General features: G+C 32.3%; 1 protein-coding gene across 3 annotated transcripts; it reads right to left on the bottom strand.

Annotated features, from left to right (window-relative positions):
- Positions 1-8,940: 8,940 nt before the first annotated feature.
- LOC107489738 (SWI/SNF complex component SNF12 homolog) lies at positions 8,941-12,594 on the bottom strand. 3 transcript variants are annotated; one of them, XM_016110498.3, is made up of 3 exons: positions 10,629-12,594; positions 9,935-10,025; positions 8,941-9,607 (listed from the first exon to the last, which is right to left on the bottom strand). In XM_016110498.3, the coding sequence occupies exons 1-2, from the start codon at positions 12,233-12,235 to the stop codon at positions 9,956-9,958; spliced, it is 1,677 nt and encodes a 558-aa protein (XP_015965984.1). In that variant the 5' UTR covers positions 12,236-12,594; the 3' UTR covers positions 8,941-9,607; positions 9,935-9,955. The 3 variants fall into 3 exon arrangements, with proteins under 3 accessions (XP_015965984.1, XP_020997211.1, XP_015965991.1); XM_021141552.2 differs by having other exon boundaries at positions 8,941-9,548; XM_016110505.3 differs by having other exon boundaries at positions 8,941-9,517.
- Between the last annotated feature and the right edge of the window lie 9,366 nt (positions 12,595-21,960).

Genomic DNA, 21,960 nt, shown 5'->3' with positions numbered 1-21,960 from the left:
ATCCGACTATTTTGATAATAAAGTTTTTTCAATAAATTTTTATAAATTATAAAAATAGTTATATTATGGTTAATTAGTTAGGTTAAATGAAGGATTAAAATTAACCATGATAAACTAACTCATTTTAACTAATAATAATTTGACATGTAATAAGAAATAATTTATCTTTTACTATTAATAAGATTGAATAAATTTATCTTTTTTCGAATTAATTATTTAGATGTCACCAATTTGCTATCGTGGCACTTTATATAATTTTTTGTAGTGTAAGGTACATAAAATTGTGGAATCAGGAATATGAAAACGCGGGACATTTAATTTCATTCTTCTGTCTCTATCTAATCTATTATATTTAGGGTAAACTATTATTTTGGTCCCCTATGTTTAGGGTGAATTTTATTTTAGTCCCCAACGTTTAAATTGTTCTATTTAAATCCTAAAAAGATTTGATTTGCATCAATCAAGTCCTTCCATTAAGTGGGTGTCAAATTATTGACGCCGTGTCCAACGTGGCAAGGAAGAGGTGATAGTGGTTAGTAAACGTGTAAGCCTTTTTCTCGCCTTTGGACATAACGCATGCTGCTTACCCTGACTCTTCTTCTTCTTCTTCTTCTTCTTCTTCTTGTGAAGCACGAAACGCAAAGGAAAAGTCACAAATCCTACCGCTAGTCACTGAAGACTTGTGATTCGCAGCCAGAGAAGTGACATTGTTGTTCAGTAACGTTAAAGGTCCACAGCAATAGTGAGTTTGAAACCCTTGCTTTCCGGAAGAAGATCGTGTCAGGTATTCCATTATCAAATCTTCTGAACCCATTTGGTTTTCATCTTAATGCGTGTTTATATGTAATGATGTATGTTGATGTGTGATTATTTTGTTTTATAGTTTCATATTCGTTTCTTGTTTTGTTTTGGAAGTTTTTATTTTGCCCTAGTGATTTTATTTATGCATTTCTGTTGTTGTTGGTCAATGTGAGAATTTTATGAAGTGTATTGTATTTGTGTAACAGATTGGTCGAGAAATGAGCTATTTTAGTGTCAAGATACACCATGGGGGGAAGTTCGGGTTTGATGGTGCCTTTACACTATGTAGGGGGTGAGACTTCGATAGTGGACTACTGTGATGAAGATAGGTGGAGTAGATTTGAGGCTATGGAGATAGTGCTCGAACAGGAATATGTGGTAGAGAATATCGCTGCAATATGGTATAAGTCTCTGAACGATAAAACAGATGTAAGGTTGAGGATGCTTCACACAGACAAGGATGCCATGGACATGGCTAGAATTGGAATGAGGGACAACATGGTGGAGCTTTTGTTGTTCATAAAGATGCTGCTACTACTAGGAAAGGCTGCACTATTGAGGAAGTTGAAGAGATAGATGGTGATGAGGCTGCTGCACCCACTGCAGACACTATTGGGCCTGGTCGAATTGTGTTGCACAAGGCCCAATCTCTTGCTCAGGCCAAGGTGGGTAAGAAGTCCAAGGTGGTGAGAAAAGCCCAGAATGATGTGCTGGAGGATGGTGGTGAAGAGAGGTCAGAGGGTCAGATTTTTCAGGTGATGAAGAATCTGAGGATGATGACTACCAGCCAGGAATTGATGATGAGGGGGACAGTGATGAACAATGGAGTGGAAATAGCTCTGGAGATACTGATCTGGAGGTTGCATTTGATGACAGCGATGATGATTGGAATGGTGATGGGGGTTTGTATGATGTTGAAGTCACAACTGCAAAAGATCTCCAAAGGCCAAAACAGAGTGTTCCAACTGAGAGAGAACAAGGAGAGCACAGTGGCAGTGTTAATAAGGGTAAGGAGCAAGTGGTGGCTGCTGGATTAAGGGATGAGGATGATGGGTATGAGAGTGAGGGGTTGTGGGATGTCCCTGTAAGTGACGATGAAGGGGATCCCTTGTTCAGGAGGTACCCGTTGTATAAGGGTTTGAAGAATATGAAGGAGTATAAATGGGAGGTTGGGACAATATACGTAGATAGGAATGCTTTTAAGGAATGTGTAACGAGCTATGCCGTGCACAGTGGCAGAGAAATATGGTTCTCGAAGTGTGATAGCCATAGGTGCAAATCTGTTTGCAAAGAAGGTTGTAAGTGGTTTGCTTACTGCCATAAGATGAAGAGAGAGGATTCATGGCAACTGACCAGCTATTACAAAAAACACACATGCTCTAAGGCAACCAAGATTGGTATAATGAGTTCTCAGTGGCTAAGTAAGGCTTTTATGAAGAAGATCTATGAAAACCCAAAAATCAAGTTGAGAAGTTTGATAAAGAAGGCTCATAGCAAGTGGAATGTGGATCTCACAATGACCAAAGCTGCCAGAGTGAAGCAGCAAGCCCTGGATGAAATTAATGGTACTTATGGAGAGCAATATAGGAGGATTCATGACTATGCTGCGGAGTTATTGAGGTCTAATCCAGGGTCCACTGTTCAGATACAAGTGGAGAGACCTCCTGAATTTGAGCTAGAGACACCACCTCCTGGTACGGACATGAGACCACGATTTCAGAGGATCTATATCTGCTTGAATGCTTGTAAACGGAGTTTCATGGTGTGCAGACCCATGATCGGCCTTGATGGATGCTTCATCAAGACTCCATATGGGGGTCAACTTCTAACAGCCATTGGATGGGACCCCAATGATCAGATTCTGCCAATTGCCTATGCTGTTGTTGAAGCAGAGACGAAAGATTCGTGGAGATGGTTTTTGTTGAATCTGTGTGATGATTTGGGAGTTGATAAGATCAGATGGTGTACATTCATGAGCGACCAACAAAAGGTAACTCTCAACCTAGACTTGTGTAATTAATTCTTTCTTTAATTCATGTTGTGCTGTTATTGACTGGTGATGTTTTTAAATTCTGCTTCAAAGGGATTGATCCCAACCTTTGATGAATTGCTGCCTGGCATAGACCACAGGTTTTGTGTCAGGCACTTATATAGCAACTTCAGAAAAAGGTTCCCAGGTGTTCAGCTAAAGATGATGATGTGAAAGGCTGCAAAGGCAACATATGTCTAGGAATGGGAGAGGAGGATGAAGGAGATTCAGCAAGTTAATCAAGGAGCTTATAATCATCTCATGGAGATCCCTGCCAACTATTGGAGCAAGTCCAAGTTTAATTATTTTCCTAGATTCGATACACTTGTTAACAACATGTGTGAGTATTTTAACTCTGTTATTGTAGAGGCTAGAGAGAAATCCATTGTGTCCATGCTAGAAGACATTAGGGTTTATCTAATGAATAGAAGGTCTGATAACAGACAAAGTATAGTCATATATACCGGAGAAATATTGCCAAAAATAAACAAGAAAATTGAAAGAGAGTTTGATAAGGGTGGGGAGTGGTTGGCCATATATGCTGGTAGGGACAAATATGAAGTGTCTAGCAGTCAGGGTAATAGAGCCAAGTTTGTTGTGGACTTAAACTTACATGAGTGCTCCTGTAGAAAATTTCAACTAACAGGTTACCCTTGTGAGCATGCCATGAGTTGCATTAGGAAAATGTGTCTAGATGTTAAGAACTATGTGAACAAGTGTTATAGGAAAGAGACCTACGTGGACTGCTACCAACATGTAATCTACCCACTGAATGGACCAAATCTCTGGTTCCGGGCTGAAAATGATGATGTGCTGCCACCAGTGTTTAGGAAACCAATAGGGCACCCAAAACTGAGGAGGAACAAGATTGGTGATGAGCCACGCAACAATGGACCACTGTCTAAGTTATCCAGGACTGGACAACAACAAAAATGTTCATATTGTTTTGCACTTGGTCACAACAAAAGAACCTGCCCTAGAAAACGTAAGATGGAGGCCGCAGCAAAAAAGGTAAAGTTGTTATTGTCAATTCGATTACAATTCCTTACATGTGAATGTTGATACTGTCCCATTAACCCAATTTGTTGTTACTGTTTATAGCAGAATGCAACTGCACAAGCCAAGAAAGGGGCCAAGAAAGGGGCTGGCACAACTAGGACTCCAAAATCCAACAAGATCCCTGCCAAGACAACAACACAACCAGCAACAAGACTTCAGCCAAAGAGGAAGAGCAGTACACAAGTTGGAGGAAGCCAGGAGTCACAGACATCATCCAAGAGAGCTAGATGCAGCAGCAGTGCCAGTCAACCATAACCATCAACAGCAACAGTCACTAGCCCATCAAGGAGGACCCTGAGGTTCATGGCAAAAACACCACCTAGGGCCTGGAAGGCATTGGGACGAAGAACATAGTAGATTTTAGTGATACCATCTGTTTTGTAATAAATCTGTCAATGACCAAGGGCTAATGTCCCTGTGATACTTTAGACACCTTACTTTAAGACTACTACTGTCATGTTGATCTCTTTTGTGTTGTTACCTTTTCATGGTTATATTTAAGGCTTGTTTGGATATTGTTATGGTTAAGAGAAGCTACTTTAAGACTTCTCCATTATCTAATAAATTACATGAATTTTCAGTAGCATAGTATGTGAATTGGAATATTAAGCCTTGTATTTATTAGTAGATGAAACTAAAATAAACTTGTACAGAGCCAAATAATGTATGTCACAATACAGGAACTCATTGCTATTCATTTCAGTCAAAAACCTTACAATGTTTACAGCAAATGCCTTTACACATACAGCCACAAAAAAATTTCATTCTCTTTACATCACTGTTATCACCCAACTGTATGTCAATTTTTTCAATCCCTAAACAATTGACATTCCCTACAAACTAGGGGACAACAACAGAATGGAAAAAATAAACAAAATGCTAACCCCCTAAACCTCAATTAAGTCGATCACATAGCAGCAGCCCAGCCATTGTCCATCCAAGAATTCCAACACCAACTGCCAATGCAAATTTTCTTTCAGCTTTCTGCAGTTCTTCTTTCAACGAGCTTGCTTTGTTCTTCAGTCTTTGAATTTGTGGATCTTGTCATTCAGGCTCTGCCCAAGCAAAATAATCGCATCCATCTCCTATCTGTTCTCAACCAAACCAACACGAACACACCAGCACGAACACACCAAACACTTCAGATCCTCCAAACACTTACACCCAATGCTATTTTCAAACAAGAGATAGAAAAGATGAGACTCGCCTGAAAGTTGACGCAGCCCCAGAATCTTCTTCCTGGGTTCTCCGCTATAGATGATGTGCGCAATACCGGTCTCTCTCCACAGAAGCAAGTCCTCCTTCTCCCACGACTCTTGGTGCTGCTATGCGAACCTTGGGAGGACGACTGGGTAGCCATTCTCAGCAGACGAAGAACATCAACTTTGGGGATTAGGGTTTACTTATTGGACCGGATTGCATTTCGTTTTCTTTTTTTTTCGTGCTTCCAATTTCAACTGTTAACTACAGCCAAACTGCCAACTTTGCCATGTCGGACACGGCGTCAATAATTTGACACCCTCTTAACGGAAGGACTTGATTGATGCAAATCAAATCTTTTTAGGATTTAAATAGAACAGTTTAAACGTTGGGGACTAAAATAAAATTCACCCCAAACATAGGGGACCAAAATAATAGTTTACCCTTATATTTATTATATATTTTATTTATTATATATTATTAATTTTATAATCAAAATATCTCACATGTTATTTTTTATTATAATTAAAATTAAATATATTTTTTTAAATTAAAGAGTTTTATTCACCTTTTTACTAATTTTACAATTATAATAACTATCAATATAATTTTTTTATGTTAATATCTAATTATATTTTTATATACATAGAGAAAAAAATATTATTTTTAAATAGCAAGCATAAAAATTAATTATTTTTATTTGTGCAACAGGCTTAACACCTAATTAAAAGTATACAAGTTAAATCGTTTCAAATTTTGGATAACGAATATTAAAATTATATATTAGTAATAAATTAAACTCTTTGACATGAAAATAATAACTAAAAATCTTATTATTTGATTTTTTATCTACGGTGACCTTAATCTTCTTAGTCGAAAGAGACTTTTATCCTCTATGATTTTTTTATAAAAATAGTTTGATTCTATAAATTTTTTATGCCATAATGTATAATGTCAAGACAAAATCAACGTAATTTTAAAAGATTTATAAGTAATAGAATTATAAGTAAAAATACTAGTTCTATATAATTTTAAAATGAGTATTGAGTACCATATTATCATAAAGATTAGCGTTCATAAACGAAATAAATGGCACTCATATGTAAGTAAAGTATGTAAATTTATATATAAAATAGAATGAAAATGTAAGGAGGAAAAGGTTGATATTGTATCCAAAATAGAAAATGCCTAAAATTGTGGAAACATGGAACTTGTAAATGCGAAGCAAGTAAGCCTCCTATGTTAATTTCATATTGATGAACTTGCACCTCATGCAGAGTCGTGTAGTGTGAATCTAGTGCCAAAGGGTCTTAGCTTAAATTCACTTTTAGTCATTCTGCTAGTGAGTTTATCTTGTTAGTTTCGTTTTATATGTATTATCTTTGATAGTTGTAATAAAATGCATTCTTGTGCCGATTCTTTGCTATCTATATATAGCAAAATCCTCAGTGTATTGGTAGAACAATTAAGGTTACGTTTAGAAAGGATACGGAGATTGAGAGATAAAGACTGAATTAAATTTTTTTTATTGTGTTTGATATAAAATGTATTGAATTAAAGTATGTCTTAATCTCATTTTTAGTTTTGGATAAATATAAAAATTAAAAGATAAATTTAAAATTTAAAAAATTAAATAAAAGTATTTCAAAAAAGAAATGTTATAAAATTTTTATTTTAAAATATTTTAATCTCCTAATCTCTATTTTTTAAAAATACAAAAATAACTGAAATTTTATATTTTAGATTAAAATTTTAATTTTAATCTCTAATCTCCAAATATAATACTTTATCCTAGTCCTCAGTTCAGTCTCAATCCTGGGAAGCAAATGCAACATTAGATACTTCAGTAATACACAATTCTAGTTCTTATGTTAATTTCATATTGACATCTAATTTTCTTCTATTGCCACACTAATTCCAAAATGAGTATCATATTTATCATACAAACTAGTGTTCTTCAAGGAAATAAGTGGTACAGCTGGTACTCATATACGTATGGTATCCATGGTACAGCTGGTACTCATATACGTATGGTATCCATTTATAAGGTAGTCAGTATTATGTTTGTTGACACAGAAATTAGTATTAATTTCAGTTTTTAAAATTTTAATATTTTATATTTTTAAAAAATAAGGATACAAAGAATTAAAATTTTTGGAAATAGAAATTAAAATTTTAGTATAAAATCGAATTTGATCATGTTCAGATAATCGAATATCAATTGAAATAAAATAAATGAACCAAATTATAAAATAAATGAAAAAAAATGCAAATTTGATTTTTCATTTCAATTTCTCTAAAAAATTACTAACAGTATCGTACTTACATATGAATACTATTTATTTCTTTGATCATGATCAATATTGGAATAATGTTAGGTAGACAAAAAAAAAAACAATCAAAATTTATTTTATTTAGTATTCATTAATTATCGTAACAATTAATAAATATTAAATAAGACAAATTATGACTATTTTTACCTAATTTTCTTTAATTATTAAACATTTCCGTAAATATTATACCTATTTTGGAATTAGTGAAACAGAGCAACGAAGACATGTTCTACGAAAATGAATGAATTGTTGTTAAACAATAGATACTAGATAATAGAATCTCTCAAAAATTGAATGAATTTCTATTGTTTAGAATATAGATTGAAAAAAAAAGGATGGTCAATGATAATACTAAACAAATTTAAACTGTGAACTTTTTATTTTTAATATTAGAGGGATAATGATATTTTTTTAAAATGTGGATTATTGAGGTATTATTTTTAAATGTGAAACCGTTTAATTAGAAAAATAAAAATTAGACGTTCGATTTATTAAAAATATAAAAATCGGACCGTTTAATTTCTAAAGATATAAAAATTGGACCGTTCGATTTATAAAGGTACAGAAATTGGACCGTCTAATCTGTGTACTTTTCACAATTTTGAAAAATACCAAAACCTACAATATTAAGATATATCACTACTTTTACTTTCATAACAAAAAAAATAGCCCAAAACGGTAACATCTAGATAAATAATTTGAAAAAAAAAGATATTTTTAATAATAAAGGATTAGAACAATAGCATATTGGAAAAAAAGCTTTGCTGTGCCTTGACCTTGTTCCTCCCCACTGTTTGTTGGGCATCTTTCCTTATACCATCTCCAGTAGGGAACTCATTTCAGTCCTTATTTATGGCCCACCTATCATAAAAAGTAATTTCACATCAATTTTTGCGTCAAAAACAATAAATAAGAACTCAAAGAATCTCTCTCTTCTCCATTAGAAGAAACTAACTTTAATCCTTATTGTAGTCCCACTTAATTAATTAAATAAAGTAATTAAAATTAATATAATTATTATTTTTTATAATAATATTATTTAAATTTATAAATTCAAAATAATTCAATATTATAAAATATTAAAATAAATAATTTAAATTTGGTTAATATTTTAAATTTTATAAATAAAAATAAATAATCCAACTAAAAATTATTTTATAATATATAAAAATTAAATTTATTTTTTATGTAAAATAAATTTAATTAATTATGATTTAATATAACAATACAAATAATATTTGATATTACAAGTCCCTGTTTAGAGAAACTCTCGACCTTGATGCATGTGAAGAGCCCTCCTTCCCTTCTCACTCCAATGGTAATTGAGTTTCCATATGTCAGAAGAGAAACTCTATTTCTTAGCATTGGAGTTGCTCTTATTACTTATTAGAAAAGCAAAGGGTCTTAGAAGAAAAGAAAAAAAAAAAATTTAAAGGGTCTACCACTGAAGAACACCGAAATTTGAAGAATCATTTAACTATTCAAGTCCAAAAAATCCCACCATTTGCGTATAGAAACTGTTAAAAATAAATCTTTATTACTCAAATGATGATCGAAAAAGACATTGTTCATTATTGTACTAGAACAAAAAACACAAAATCATAGTTATATGGATGCAGTTGGACGTGATCTAGCAAAATAACGTTTTTTGGTAGAGTAGGGGGATTGAGTTAACGATAGGTTGGCAATTGCAAAATAAAGGCCGGGAAAAAAATTTTCATTCTCCTTTTGGTAACTAAGAAGGCAAAAAATAAAAACAAGAACCAAAAAAGAACCACCAAATTACAGTACAAGTTTACAACACCATCAGCAGGGAAAAGAAGCCTCTAGATCTTCCCAATGATGATCACAGACCGGCCACTAGAAAATTCCCAACAGCTCAGTGCACTGTACTACCTACATCCACCTGCCATGGTCATCTTGAAAGATTGCGCCAAAAATAGCCCGATTTTTATCCCAAAACTCCCATCTGCATGGAACATCAACATATCCTAGCTCCGGCGGATTCCAGGTCTCCGAATCATAGGAGATAGCATGTTATTCTGGCTAAGGCCGCACACATGTCACCAACTCACCTTGCATGAGTCGCCTAAGTCTAGCATGAAGCAACGCTGGTTAGTCCTCCCCTAGAAAAACAGCTCTATTATGAACTAGCAAAATGCATCGAGGACCAGCGAGGAACAAGCTGCAATAATCAAAACAAGCACCGGAGTATGATTTTAAAAGCGAGGGCAAGACCACACTTCCCAAGGCTACAAGTCTCTTAAACATGTTAATTGATATTTTTTAATTAAAAGAAAAAGAAATATCAGTTCATAACCGTTGGGCGCATTGTTAAAAATCCATGAGTCAGTAAAACCTTATTTTATTACTGCTAGTTTGATCATAACACCGAAAAAAAAGAAGGAATAAATAAAATAAAGGAGCATGAAATTTAGCTATGTTGGAAGAAAAGCATAAGACTGATATATAAAGCATTAGGTTTAAAAAAAAAAAAATCAAAGAAGCAAACCTATTTCACAACTTTCTGTTGTTAGGTGCTTCCAGGAATATCACTTCGAGCACTTTTCCGGTTCAGGTAGCGAATGACAGCATCCTCAGCCCTGAGGGGAAAAAAAGGAACACAACCCAATCACAGTTTTAGGCAATATGTTAATCTAATGAACAGAAGGCACAGAACATCCTAGTCATATCTTCCATTTTTACTCTCTATTGTTGCTCAGCTATTATGGATTTACGGATCAGTTTTATCTCCACTACCGTAATATTTCATCTGGACTATATCCTCTACTGCCTTAAGCCCCAATCTAATTTTAAACAGTTGATCTCTGAATAACCTATGCATCACTATGAACGCAAACGGAACTCAGTAGAAACCATAAAATGGTAGTAATACACTATTCTATTAGTTGCAATCTAAATAAGCTTGGATCAGACAGCAACACTGCAAGACAATGAGATAGCAAAAAGTATTCAAGTACTGTGTGAGTCCTGCACTAAGTGTAAAAGCAGTTCTTTCATAGTATTGCTTGTTTCCCATTGATAGAACAAACTTCTCTTGTGAGAGTGCTTGTCATAGGGTTGCTATACTCTTCCATGTCCAAGTTTGAGTTAACAAATATTAAGGTTCCAGCCAACCATAATGTAAAATTTTCAGGTGCATCAGAGAGTCAAAGTACAAGGTAAAAAGGTAGTAAACTGCTTACCATGGTTGTTTGTAGAATTCAGATCGTCTTTCCTTTTCCTCATCTTGGCTGGCATCTCCAGCAATAAGCTTTAGATCCTTGCTCTGTGATGCAATCAAAGCATTAATAAACTCTGCTGGAGACTGGCTAAATCCCAGAAAGAAGGCCCGTCTTCTGCGATGCTCATGGATCTTCTTCATAGAACTACAAATCACTTCATCAAGCGCATCAATCTCTTTGTGCCTCTCGATGCTTGCCAAGTATGCAGACATATCCTTCTCCAGTGGAAGAGGCACATCAACCAGAACATCATAACATGTAGTTCCAACCAGACAATTTCCAGAAAGCTTGATTTTATGCTCCACGTGTATAGGCTGTGGTTGTGATAACTGCTGTGATATCTTCTGTAAAATTGTGGAGAATTTTATTTTCTCTTCCCCAAACACCCTTTGGAGAGAAGGATCACACATGAAGAATGAAGGGTCATTTGGGCTTTGTAGTTTTCTGGACTTCACATATTGCCATAGAGCAGCTATTATTCTGGGGCGAGTATCAAACTCAATCCCTAAAACTTTCGACAGTGCTGTTGAAACCACAAACTTTTCAGGTATATAATTCATTGCTAGTCTCATCACCACTGTGAATTCCTTGTCTCCTTTCCTCTTAACCTCAAAACCGTCCTGCTGGGCAGGTGAACGAGCAGGATCCCATATTATAAGATGATTATCCGGATAGAACCCCTGGTCCAAGTATATGGTAATTTTCTTGAAGAAAGCCGAAAACTTGGGATATGAAGGGTTCAACCCCTGCGAGACTCCAGCCAACACAGGATCTCTTCCATCTTCCAATATCCTCCCAGTAATCCTAAGTGACCAAGAAGGCTCCTCTGCCATTTTCTTCTCAGTATCGATTCTATTCTGATTCGAAAAGGTATTATACACATAAACACGAAGAGTCTTCTGAACACATCTGGGGCTTCTCACAGCCTCCTGTATATCAATCTTCTTCCTAGACAAAGCAGCATCAACCTGTCCCTCAAGCTCAAGCAATTGAGTATAAACAGCAGACTCCGGCAGAACTGCGGCCACCTTATCTGGAATCCTCTTATCCTTCTCTGGCAAGCTCCTCTTCCTCCTTAGAGGAGCCGGCGTCAATTCCATGGTCTTAAAAGCCGAAGACTGGTTAGTATTTGAAGAACCGGCCGGCCTAGTAGGCGGCCTCTGCCCGGAGCGCTTGGCAGTTGAAGCAGGAGTTGCCGCTGCCGCCGCACTACTACCACTTGAACCATGAGATTGGCTAGCAGGATGAGCCTGCGGCTGGCGCGGCGGTGGCTGCTGCTGGTGTTGAGGGATGGATTGAACATGGGAATGGGGTTGTGAAAACTGTGATTGTGCAAGTAACTGGGTTTGAGGTTGTGAGAGCTGAAAGTGCCCGGGGAAGTGAGAACCACCTTGGGTTTGAGGAGGCTGTGATTGGGACAAAAGATGGGGTTGTGGGTGGGTCGTGGGTAACGAAGTGGAAGCAGCGGTGTTGGTGGCGGCGGTACCGGCGATGGGGTGAGGGGCAGCTCCGGAATTCCCTAAAAACGACGGTGCCGCAACGTTCCTACCTGGATTGTTACTGTTCATCGTTCCTTAAACACGAAAACCTAAAGCTCGAACTAAATTAAAGGGAGAAAATCTGCAAAGAGAAAATTGAGTCGAAATCTCCTGGATGATTGACCTGAGCTTCCCGTCTCGATGCAAGTAATATCTATCCGGAGAATGAAAACCCTAGTTTAAAAACGACAATGGGAGGTGGGAAACGACACCGGGAAACCGGAATGGGATTGTACGTTCAGGGGAAGAGTGTAGTTGTGTGAAGGAATTAGAGATCATGGTTCCAATGTCGGCCTACTAATAGTAATGCTGTTGGTGTATTGGCGGAATGAATGAAAGCTTCAATCCTCTCACCAATTCGCTTGGACGACAATGATGTCTAATGTTACTTGTTAGTACTTAGTTGTAGGCTTGTAGCTACAGTAATTACCAATATATTCACCAAAACAATATCAGATTGATTTTATATTTTAATTTAATTTATTTAATTCAATATGATTCTAATTTGAATTGGATAAATTTTTCTAAGATATAATTCAATCCAATTCAAATCACAATAATTTAAATCAAGTTAAATTAAAAAATAAATCAATTTAATACGATGTAAATCGCAATCATTTAAAATTTTGAATTAAATTGCATTATAATAAAAAAATAAAGTCAAACTAATATAAAATAACATCATGAATAACTAAAAAAAAATAATTTCACAACGCTTTTATAATAAGGCACTACTCACATAAAGTTGTCAAAAACAACTTTTTTTAAAGACGTCTACGTGGTAAAATCTAAATCACATATCTTAAAACCACACTTTTAACTACATAACACTTCAAACCGTAGTCCTTTACAAGAAAAGCGTCACCTAATGGAAAAAAGTAAATTAGAAGAAATAATTAAATTATCAAAATTAATAGATCAAAAACTAATGATTTTAACTAATGTTAATTGTAATGGCACCGAATTCTTAAAATCAATACAAAATGATTTTTCCCAAAATCTTTATTTTACTATAAATTTTATTGAAGGATTTCAAAAATCTGAGAAAACTTATATTTCACATGGAATTTCTAAAAATTGCTACTATGGAAATGATTCCCCACATCTCTATCATACTTTCAACCCACAATTAAATTCTATAGTAAATATGCTTGAAGAAATATTAGTATCCATAAAATTTCAAAGAAATAAGGAAAAAGAGGAACCTAAAATAAACGAAATTAAACAAATATTAAATAAATATTTTCAGAAAGAAAATCCCAAAGAAGAAAAAATTCAAAATATAGACAACATAACAAAACTAAAAGTAAAACCACCATTAAAATTATGAACATTGATGAAAAATTAGAAGAAGTTACAATGCTTTTTAAACAATTAAAAATGGCTCAAGAAAATAATATTATGGAACAAGAATTTCAAATAGAAGAAGAATTAATAAATTCTGAAAATATAGAAAATGAAGAACACATCCTAGATTATTCAAGTGATGAAGAACCAGCAGTTCCAATACAAGTAAAAAATGAAGCTGGAACATCTAAGGATAATCAATCTCAATTTAAATGGGAAACAGGTTTTGAAAATTATGCTTTTAAAAAAGGATTTATAAATAAAAATTCAAAGTATACAAAAATACCATCAAAATACGTTCCTAAAATCCAGGAAACTGAAGGGGAAAGAATGCTTGATTTAGACTGTAAAAAGAATGAAAAAGAAATTTTTGAGAACTGGTTGAATTCCTTCTTATTAGAAGCCTTTACTAATCCAAAACTTAGTGAATTATCTGGAGGAGATATCTGGAATTATATAGGGTTTCATACTAAAGGAACTATAAGAGATTATATGACATCAATAGAAAATCAAATAATAGAAGAATTAGCGACAAAAACAACAGTTTACGATAAGATATTACATATAATGATGATTCTGTATAAAGAATTTTAATAGAGGAACAATTGAAAATAATTTTGGCGGAGCAACTTCTGCAATAAGAGAGGAAATAAAAGAACGTTGTATGCAAGAAGCAACTCAAAAAATATTTAAAAATATAATTAGAATTTGCTGTCAGGATAATGAAGAAATACCTCAAAAATATGGTCTTAATAAAAAATTTCAAAGAAAAAGAAAATATCAATTTAGAAAAAAAATACTATCCAAACTGGAGAAAAAAGAAGTATTTTAGAAAAAGAAATAACAATAAAAAACAAAAAAATAACTACTGCCCAAATAAAAAAGAAAATTGCAAGTGTTGGTATTGCCAAGAAGAAGGACACTATACAAATGAATGTCCAAAAAAGAAAGATAAAAAAGACCTTACCAAACAATTAGAAATTGCTAAGTCTTGTTTCATGGAACCATTAGAAGAATCAGATGATAACTTAGACTATATTTTTGAATATGTCTCAGAAACAGACTCAGAGACTGAGCAATAATGCCATATTTATTACTATAAAAATAACAGAAAAGTTTATAAATGCTTTCATAGATACTGGAGCAACACAATGCTTTGCTAATACAAATATAAAACTTGATTGGAAAAAATTAAAGAAACCATTAAGAGTTAGAATAGCCGACAAATCAATACATAAAATTGACCAAAAAGAAATGGTTGAAATATTTATTCAAAATTATAGGTTTATTGTTCCATCCATATACATGATAGATTCTGGGATGGATTTTATCATAGGAAATAACTTCTTAAAACTATATCATCTTTTCGTTCAAGAATTAACATATATAGTTTTAAAAACTCCACACGATTCTTCAATAAATCAAAAATCAAAACGTATAAAGATACCAACTACTACTATAGATAAGATTTTAAAATTTAAAATATTTTCTATATTAGAAATATGCTATTTGAATTTATATTTTCAAATAAATATCCAAAAAAATAATCTTGAAATAAAGATAGAAGAACTTTTGGATGAAGTTTGCGCTGAAAATCCTTTAGATATTAAAAATACAAATAAGGAATTAGTAAGCATTAAACTAAAAGATCCTATAAAAGAAATAAATGTTCCAAATAAAATTCCTTATTCCGCAAGAGATAGAGAAAAGTTCTCATTAGAATGCAAAGATCTTTTAGAGAAAGGAATTATAAGATTAAGTAAAAGTCCTCATGCGGCTCCAGCCTTTTACGTCGAGAACAATAATGAAATTAAAAGAGGAAAACGAAGAATGGTAATAAATTATAAGAAAATGAATGAAGAAACTGTTGGTGATGCTCATAAACTTCCTAGAAAAGATTCTATTTTAGAAAAAATCAAGGGAGCAACTTGGTTTTCATCTCTTGATGCAAAATCAGGATATTGGCAACTTCGTTTAGATGAAGAAACAAAGAAATTAACTGCTTTTACTTGTCCAACAAAAGAATCAACAAGTATGTTGCTCTATGAATGGAATGTTTTACCATTCGGATTAAAACAAGCCCCAGGTATCTATCAAAGATTTATGGAAGAAAATCTAAAAGAACTAAATGAATTTATTTTAGTTTACATTGATGAGATATTAATTTTTACAAAACAGGATAAAGAAGATCATCTTCAAAAATTGTTAATAGTTTTAGAAAGATGTAAAGAAAAATGATTAGTCCTTAGCAAAAAGAAAGCAAAAATTGCAAGACAAGAAATAGAGTTTCTTGGGTTAATTTTATCTACTCAGGGAAAGCTAAAACTTTAACCAAATATTTTAGACAAGGTAAATTTATTTCCTAATAAAATAGAGGATAGAAAACAATTACAAAGATTTTTAGGGTGTATAAATTATATTTCTGATCAAGGATTTTTAAAGAATATAACAGAATACACAAAAAACTTATTTCCAAAAATAAGTACTAAAAAAGAATGGAAATGGGAAGAAAAAGATAGTATGCAAATTCAAAGGATCAAAAAATTATGTGAAAAACTTCCGGAACTCTATATTCCAGTAAAAAATGACTACTTAATAGTAGAAACAGATACTTCAGACATAACCTGGTCAGGATGTCTAAAAGCTAAGAAAGCTATAAAAAGTTTAGAACAAGAAAAAGAATCACTAGATTCTAAATATTCCCCAAAGGAATTACTTTGCAGGTATATTTCAGGGACTTTCACTCCAACAGAACAGAGATATACAATTCATGAAAAGGAAACTCTAGCAGCAATTAAATCTCTTAAAAAATGGAAAATTGATTTATTACCCAAAGAATTTACATTAAGGACAGACTCAAGTTACCTAACAGGTTTCATTCGATACAATTTAAAAGTTGATTATAATCATGGACGATTGGTAAGATGGCAATTATTTTTGTTACAATATCCAATAAAAATTGAATATATTAAGGGTGACAAAAATGTTATTGCAGATACATTAACAAGAGAATGGAGTTCGTCTACAACGCATTAAATCAAGAAATTCAAAAATATCAGCAAGAACTCGAAGAATGCAAGCATTGTCTGCAAATAAGGGCACAGACCCAATCCCTCAAGAAAGCCATTCAAGCAATGGAATCAACACAACAAGCAAAACTATCAGAGTTCAGCCAGCTAAGCATGGTGGACAAACCAGGTAAAGAAAAAATTTCAGAAAATAAAAAAATTACTGAAATTATTAAAAAATCCACACAAGACAAAAAATATTATGTGATTTATAATGGCCCCATGAAAGGAGTATATGATGCCTGGGAAAAAGCAGCACCGTTTACACATCAATTAAAGATAGTTCATAAAGGAGGATTTTCAACACTAGAAGAGGCAAATGAATCCTTCAGGGAATATGAAGCTCTTCATCCAGAACAAACCCTAAAAAGAGCAGATAAAGCTCCGATTCAAGCCCAGAGAACAGGAATAATGAGAAACATTCCTACAAGAGCTGAAATCAAAGAAAAGAAAAGGGTCTGTAGATCAAATCTCAGAGAAATCCTTAATATAGTCCTAAATTGGACTGAAGAAAAAAGGGCAAGTTTGGGATACTATCCTATTGCCAAAGAACAGCTAACAAAGCTGGTTATTTTTCCAGAGGCTTCCCCATTTGACACTTATCAATTTTTCCAGTATGGATTAATTGATACAGTTTTAATTTTTAATGATCTAAAAATTATTAGTGAGTTTCCTGCAGGATTCGTTGATGCAGTAAAGAGATTTAAAAATATGATTGACAATATAAATCCAAGGGATATATCCCTAAAATTTACAAATAGTCAACCTATTTTTAACGAAGAAGAAGAGTGCTTAGTTCCAGCACACCAAGTAATATTCATGTCCGTCTTTCCAGGAAATTTTCAACCAATTGATCAAATTCAAGATTTAGCAATCTACAGTCATGAAGGAAGACTAGCCAGCACATTAGCAAGGGTTTTTGAAAGAAGTCAAAAAATAACGAGGGAATCTCATACAAGAATTAATTATAAAAGCAGAAATACTATGCTTGTGTCCAGTAAAAGAAATGAAATTGAAGAAAGAGAGATGAGACTCTTGGTGGAATTTGAATCTGCATTCTATAATCTATCTGGACTCTTAGAAAAACTCCCTGAAGGGATAAAAAGGAATCTCTGCTATTTGATAAAAGACAGAGAAGACCACAAGTGCCAGCTATGTGCCTCAGAAATATCTGAAGAAAGCAATAATGAAATGGAATCCACCCACATGATAAAAGAAGAGGACAGTACATCCACCCACATGATAAAAGAAGTGGACAGTGCATCTGAAGCATCCCTCAACATTATTGTATAATGACATAAGCGCTTAGGTCATAGAGCACCAACAATGTAGCTGGTGCAAGATAATAAAACAATGACGTAAGCAATGACGTCATAAGAAGGGTAAGGATGGGAATTGTCCATCAGACCCAACCATTATAAATAGAGTGCTTAGGCAATTGAAGAAGCATCAGAAAATAGAAAGCAGAAGGCTAAGAGTACTCATATGCTAGGAGAGCAAGGAGGAAGCTGCCGAGGCGATTCTGTAGTCTGACAAAAGAATTCCCTTAGGAAAAAATAGTTTTAAACTCCCCTCTAGAGTTAATATCTATAATCTCCCCTCTGGAGATAAAAACATCTTATGTAAAATATACTAATAAAGGAAGTTTTTCTCCAGAAAGGTACGCCTTTATCCTAATCTCTTAATTATGAATTATTTAGAAAGCTTAGAATTAACGGAAGAATCTGATTATTATAGATTAACTGCTTTATTAGATAATGAAAAACAGGCTGTTCTAAAAATAGAACTAAATCTCAAATCAAATGAAAATTTTAATAAACAAAATCTTTTAAAAGAAGTTTTTAATAGAAAAAATATAATATACTATGGAAAAATTCAACTTGAATCCCCTGTAAAAATAAAATCTGCTAATGGAGAACTTGAAATAGCCTTGATAAATGATGAAGAATTAAGTAAACAGACTGAGAAAATCAAGGATCAACAGAAGATATCTAAAATTGGATGGATTCATATTAGTACTATACAAGTTTTAATTAAATCTACATATATGAAAGGAATTAATTCACCAATAAGTTTAGCAATCTGTGATAAAAGAATTACTGATGACCCAATAGATCAAATAATTAGAATTGTTCATGGAAATTTAGCAAATGTAAATGTTAAATTTAATGCCCATCTTGGATATGTCATACCTCTATCAACCGAAAATCTTGGTAGATCTATAAGTTTAGCTTATAAATTTCATAGAAAAAGTTTAATAGAACAAGATGATGAACCATTTTCAATTACATATGCAATAAATTATGCTTTAACGAATAGTCATCATAGTATAATATTTAAAAATAGAGAAAGAATTTATGTTGATGAATTATTTCAGAAAATTGTAAAAACAAAAATACCAAAATATAAAGCTATTGAAAACCCAGTCCTATTACTAAAAGAACCATCAGGAAAATTAATTTCATCGAATTTTCAAATAAGAGAATCTAAAATCAATAGTCCTTTAAGTTTATCTAAATTAAAAATTAAAGAAGAAAACTCTGAAATAAAAGAATTAACAAAAAAGGTCCGAAAAATTAAATGAAACCCTAAATACTAAATTATGACAATAAATAAGGAAGAAATATATGTAACTTATCAAGATAAGAAACAATAGCTTTTTGAAAGAGAAAATCGTTTGAATTATTTGCAGTTTTCTGAAATAAATCAAAGAGCATTTAAAGCTTTAAAAATAATCTATAACAAGTTAAAAAAGGAAGTTGAAGAGCTAGAAAAATTAATAGAATCTCTGGAAAATAGTGATGAATCAATGATAGAGTTTGCAGAAATTCTAAAATAAATAAAGATAAACAAGAGAAAATGTAAAAATAAAAGAAATTTTGAACTAGTAATAGATAATCATTTAACAAATACAAGAGAAATGATTAAATACTCTAGATTATGAAGTTGCAAATTATTGAATCTATACAAATTATAAACTTATTCGAAAAGTTAATAGAAATTTTGTAAAAAATTGGTATCAGAGCCAAGTTAACGATTAAAGGTAACACTTTCTCTTTAAGCAACACTTATAATGATACGCTTTTAAAGCAATAACAACCACAAGATGGAAAACGTCTTTACAAAAAGTTGAAATTGGCAACTTTATCGTAGCATCCACCTTTATAATAAGCAATCACTGAACCATTAGCCATATGAACAACAATAAATTTAATTAAAAAAAACTAAGATAAATTAAATGCAATATGATTTATAGTTCCTAAATTAATGATCTAAAAATTATTAAAATTAAAATTGCAAGAGGTGAATGGATAAATAAAAAAGTAAGGAGAAAGTACATTTATTTATTATTTTTTTATAATTTAAATGAAATATTTTTTTATAAAATTAAAAAGAATGATAAATAAATGTATTGATACATTCACATTTGATTTTGTGTTTTTAGTGTTCGTACTTATTCTCTAGATTATCGAATTTATTCTTGTAGTGCTGTTATGTAGAATATTTCGTTAATTATTTAACTTTGACATCACAATGGAACTACATTAAAATTAAATGAAACTTTTTTGAATTCAAATAGAACACTTTAAACCTTAAGACTTAAGGAGCAAAATATGATTATACTCAAACGTAGGAGACCAATTTAATACTTTACCCTATTTTTGATACTATAAATTCTTATGCTATATTTTTATAGTTATGTAAAATTAATTATTATAATTTATTTATTAGATATATTTTAATAAAAATTAAAGATAATAGTCATAAATACAATGGTTATTAAATATATTCTTTCATGAATATAATGACTATATTAAATGCATTGTTTGTATATATATCTCTCTCTAATACTTATAAACAACTTGGAGTAAATTACTCATATTTGACAACCATTTCACTTTTGGAGGTTAAAGATTCTTTGTTGGTTATATAGTAAGATTAAGCAATGTATGGACATTCTTTTGATGTGGTTTTTGATGTTGACTTAAAATTCTCATAACGAAGTTTTAATTGCAATGTGATAATAGGTAGTTCTAAGAAGAAATATTGGAATCTTTTTGATTTCATAAGTATCATACCAAATCCCATCAATTGAATTGCTTTTTCGAGAAATACGAGACATCTATTGAGAACGAATCAAATCAGATGGTTCTATTTCTCAATTTTTTCAACTTCGGTTTCGTAGGAGCAAGTCATAAAGATTGAGAAAAATCGGTCATTCACAACCACTGATGAAGGATTCTTCGGGTGTTCGTGGTGCGGTTTGATTCGATTTTTTAAAAAAAAATCATCCGATCCAATGTTATATTAATTATGCGGTTCGGTTTGGTTCGACTTTTTTATTAAGACTATCCGAACCAAACCAAACCAATTAAATTTGGTTTGGTTCGGTTCGATTTGTTCGGTTTTTGCATTGTTTTGAAAACCTATCCTATTCTAATCATCAAATCATATCTAGGGTACTAAAATAATTAACAATTTCGCAAAATCAACAATGGAACAATGATCAACTTGACTTATAAATCACTAACAAATTAGCAGAAACACAACAAATTAAAATCATTAGCAAGTTGCAAAAACAGGGAAATAGATGGAACAATAATCAACCTGAACTGAATCAAGAAAGTAAAGAAATACAACCAAACTAATTCCAAAAATTTTACAAAAATGGTGCACCAATTCCAAACTAAATCAAGAAATACAACCAAACTAATTCCAAAAATGTTCATGTGGTGCACCAATTCCACAAGTTCTTCCTCTTTCACTTTCTCCTTTCCTGCATTAACATTAAATAAACAAAACGTTTAGAATCAACCCAAACCAGAATTTTCCTAAATCAAAACAGAACAAAAATTTCAAAATTAAAAAAGCAAAATCATAATCAACCTTATACCAGAATTTTGCAAGAAAGTAAAGAAATATAACCAAACTAATTCCAAAAATTTTGCAAAAATGGTGCACTAATTCCAAACTAATCAAGAAATAGAACCAAAAAAAGCAAAATCAGAATCAACCTTAACCAGAATTTTCCTAAATCAAAACAGAACAAAAAATTCAAAATTAAAAAGGCAAAATCAGAATCAACCCTAAACCAGAATTTTCCTAAATCAAAACAGAACAAAAATTTCAAAATTAAATCAACCCTAAACCAGAATTTTCCTAAATCAAAATAGAACAAAAATTTCAAAATTAAAAAAGCAAAATCAGAATCAACCCTAAACAAGAATTTCCCTAAATCAAAACAGAACAAAAATTTCAAAATTAAAAAAGCAAAATCGGAATCAATAAATTAAAATCAATAAAAAGACTAAACCAGAATTAATAAAAATAGAATCGGAA

Source organism: Arachis duranensis, chromosome 1, assembly GCF_000817695.3.
Source record: "Arachis duranensis cultivar V14167 chromosome 1, aradu.V14167.gnm2.J7QH, whole genome shotgun sequence".
Lineage (NCBI taxonomy): Eukaryota > Viridiplantae > Streptophyta > Magnoliopsida > Fabales > Fabaceae > Arachis > Arachis duranensis.
The sequence above is the reverse complement of the archived record's forward strand: the minus strand, read 5'-3'. Positions and strand labels throughout refer to the sequence as shown.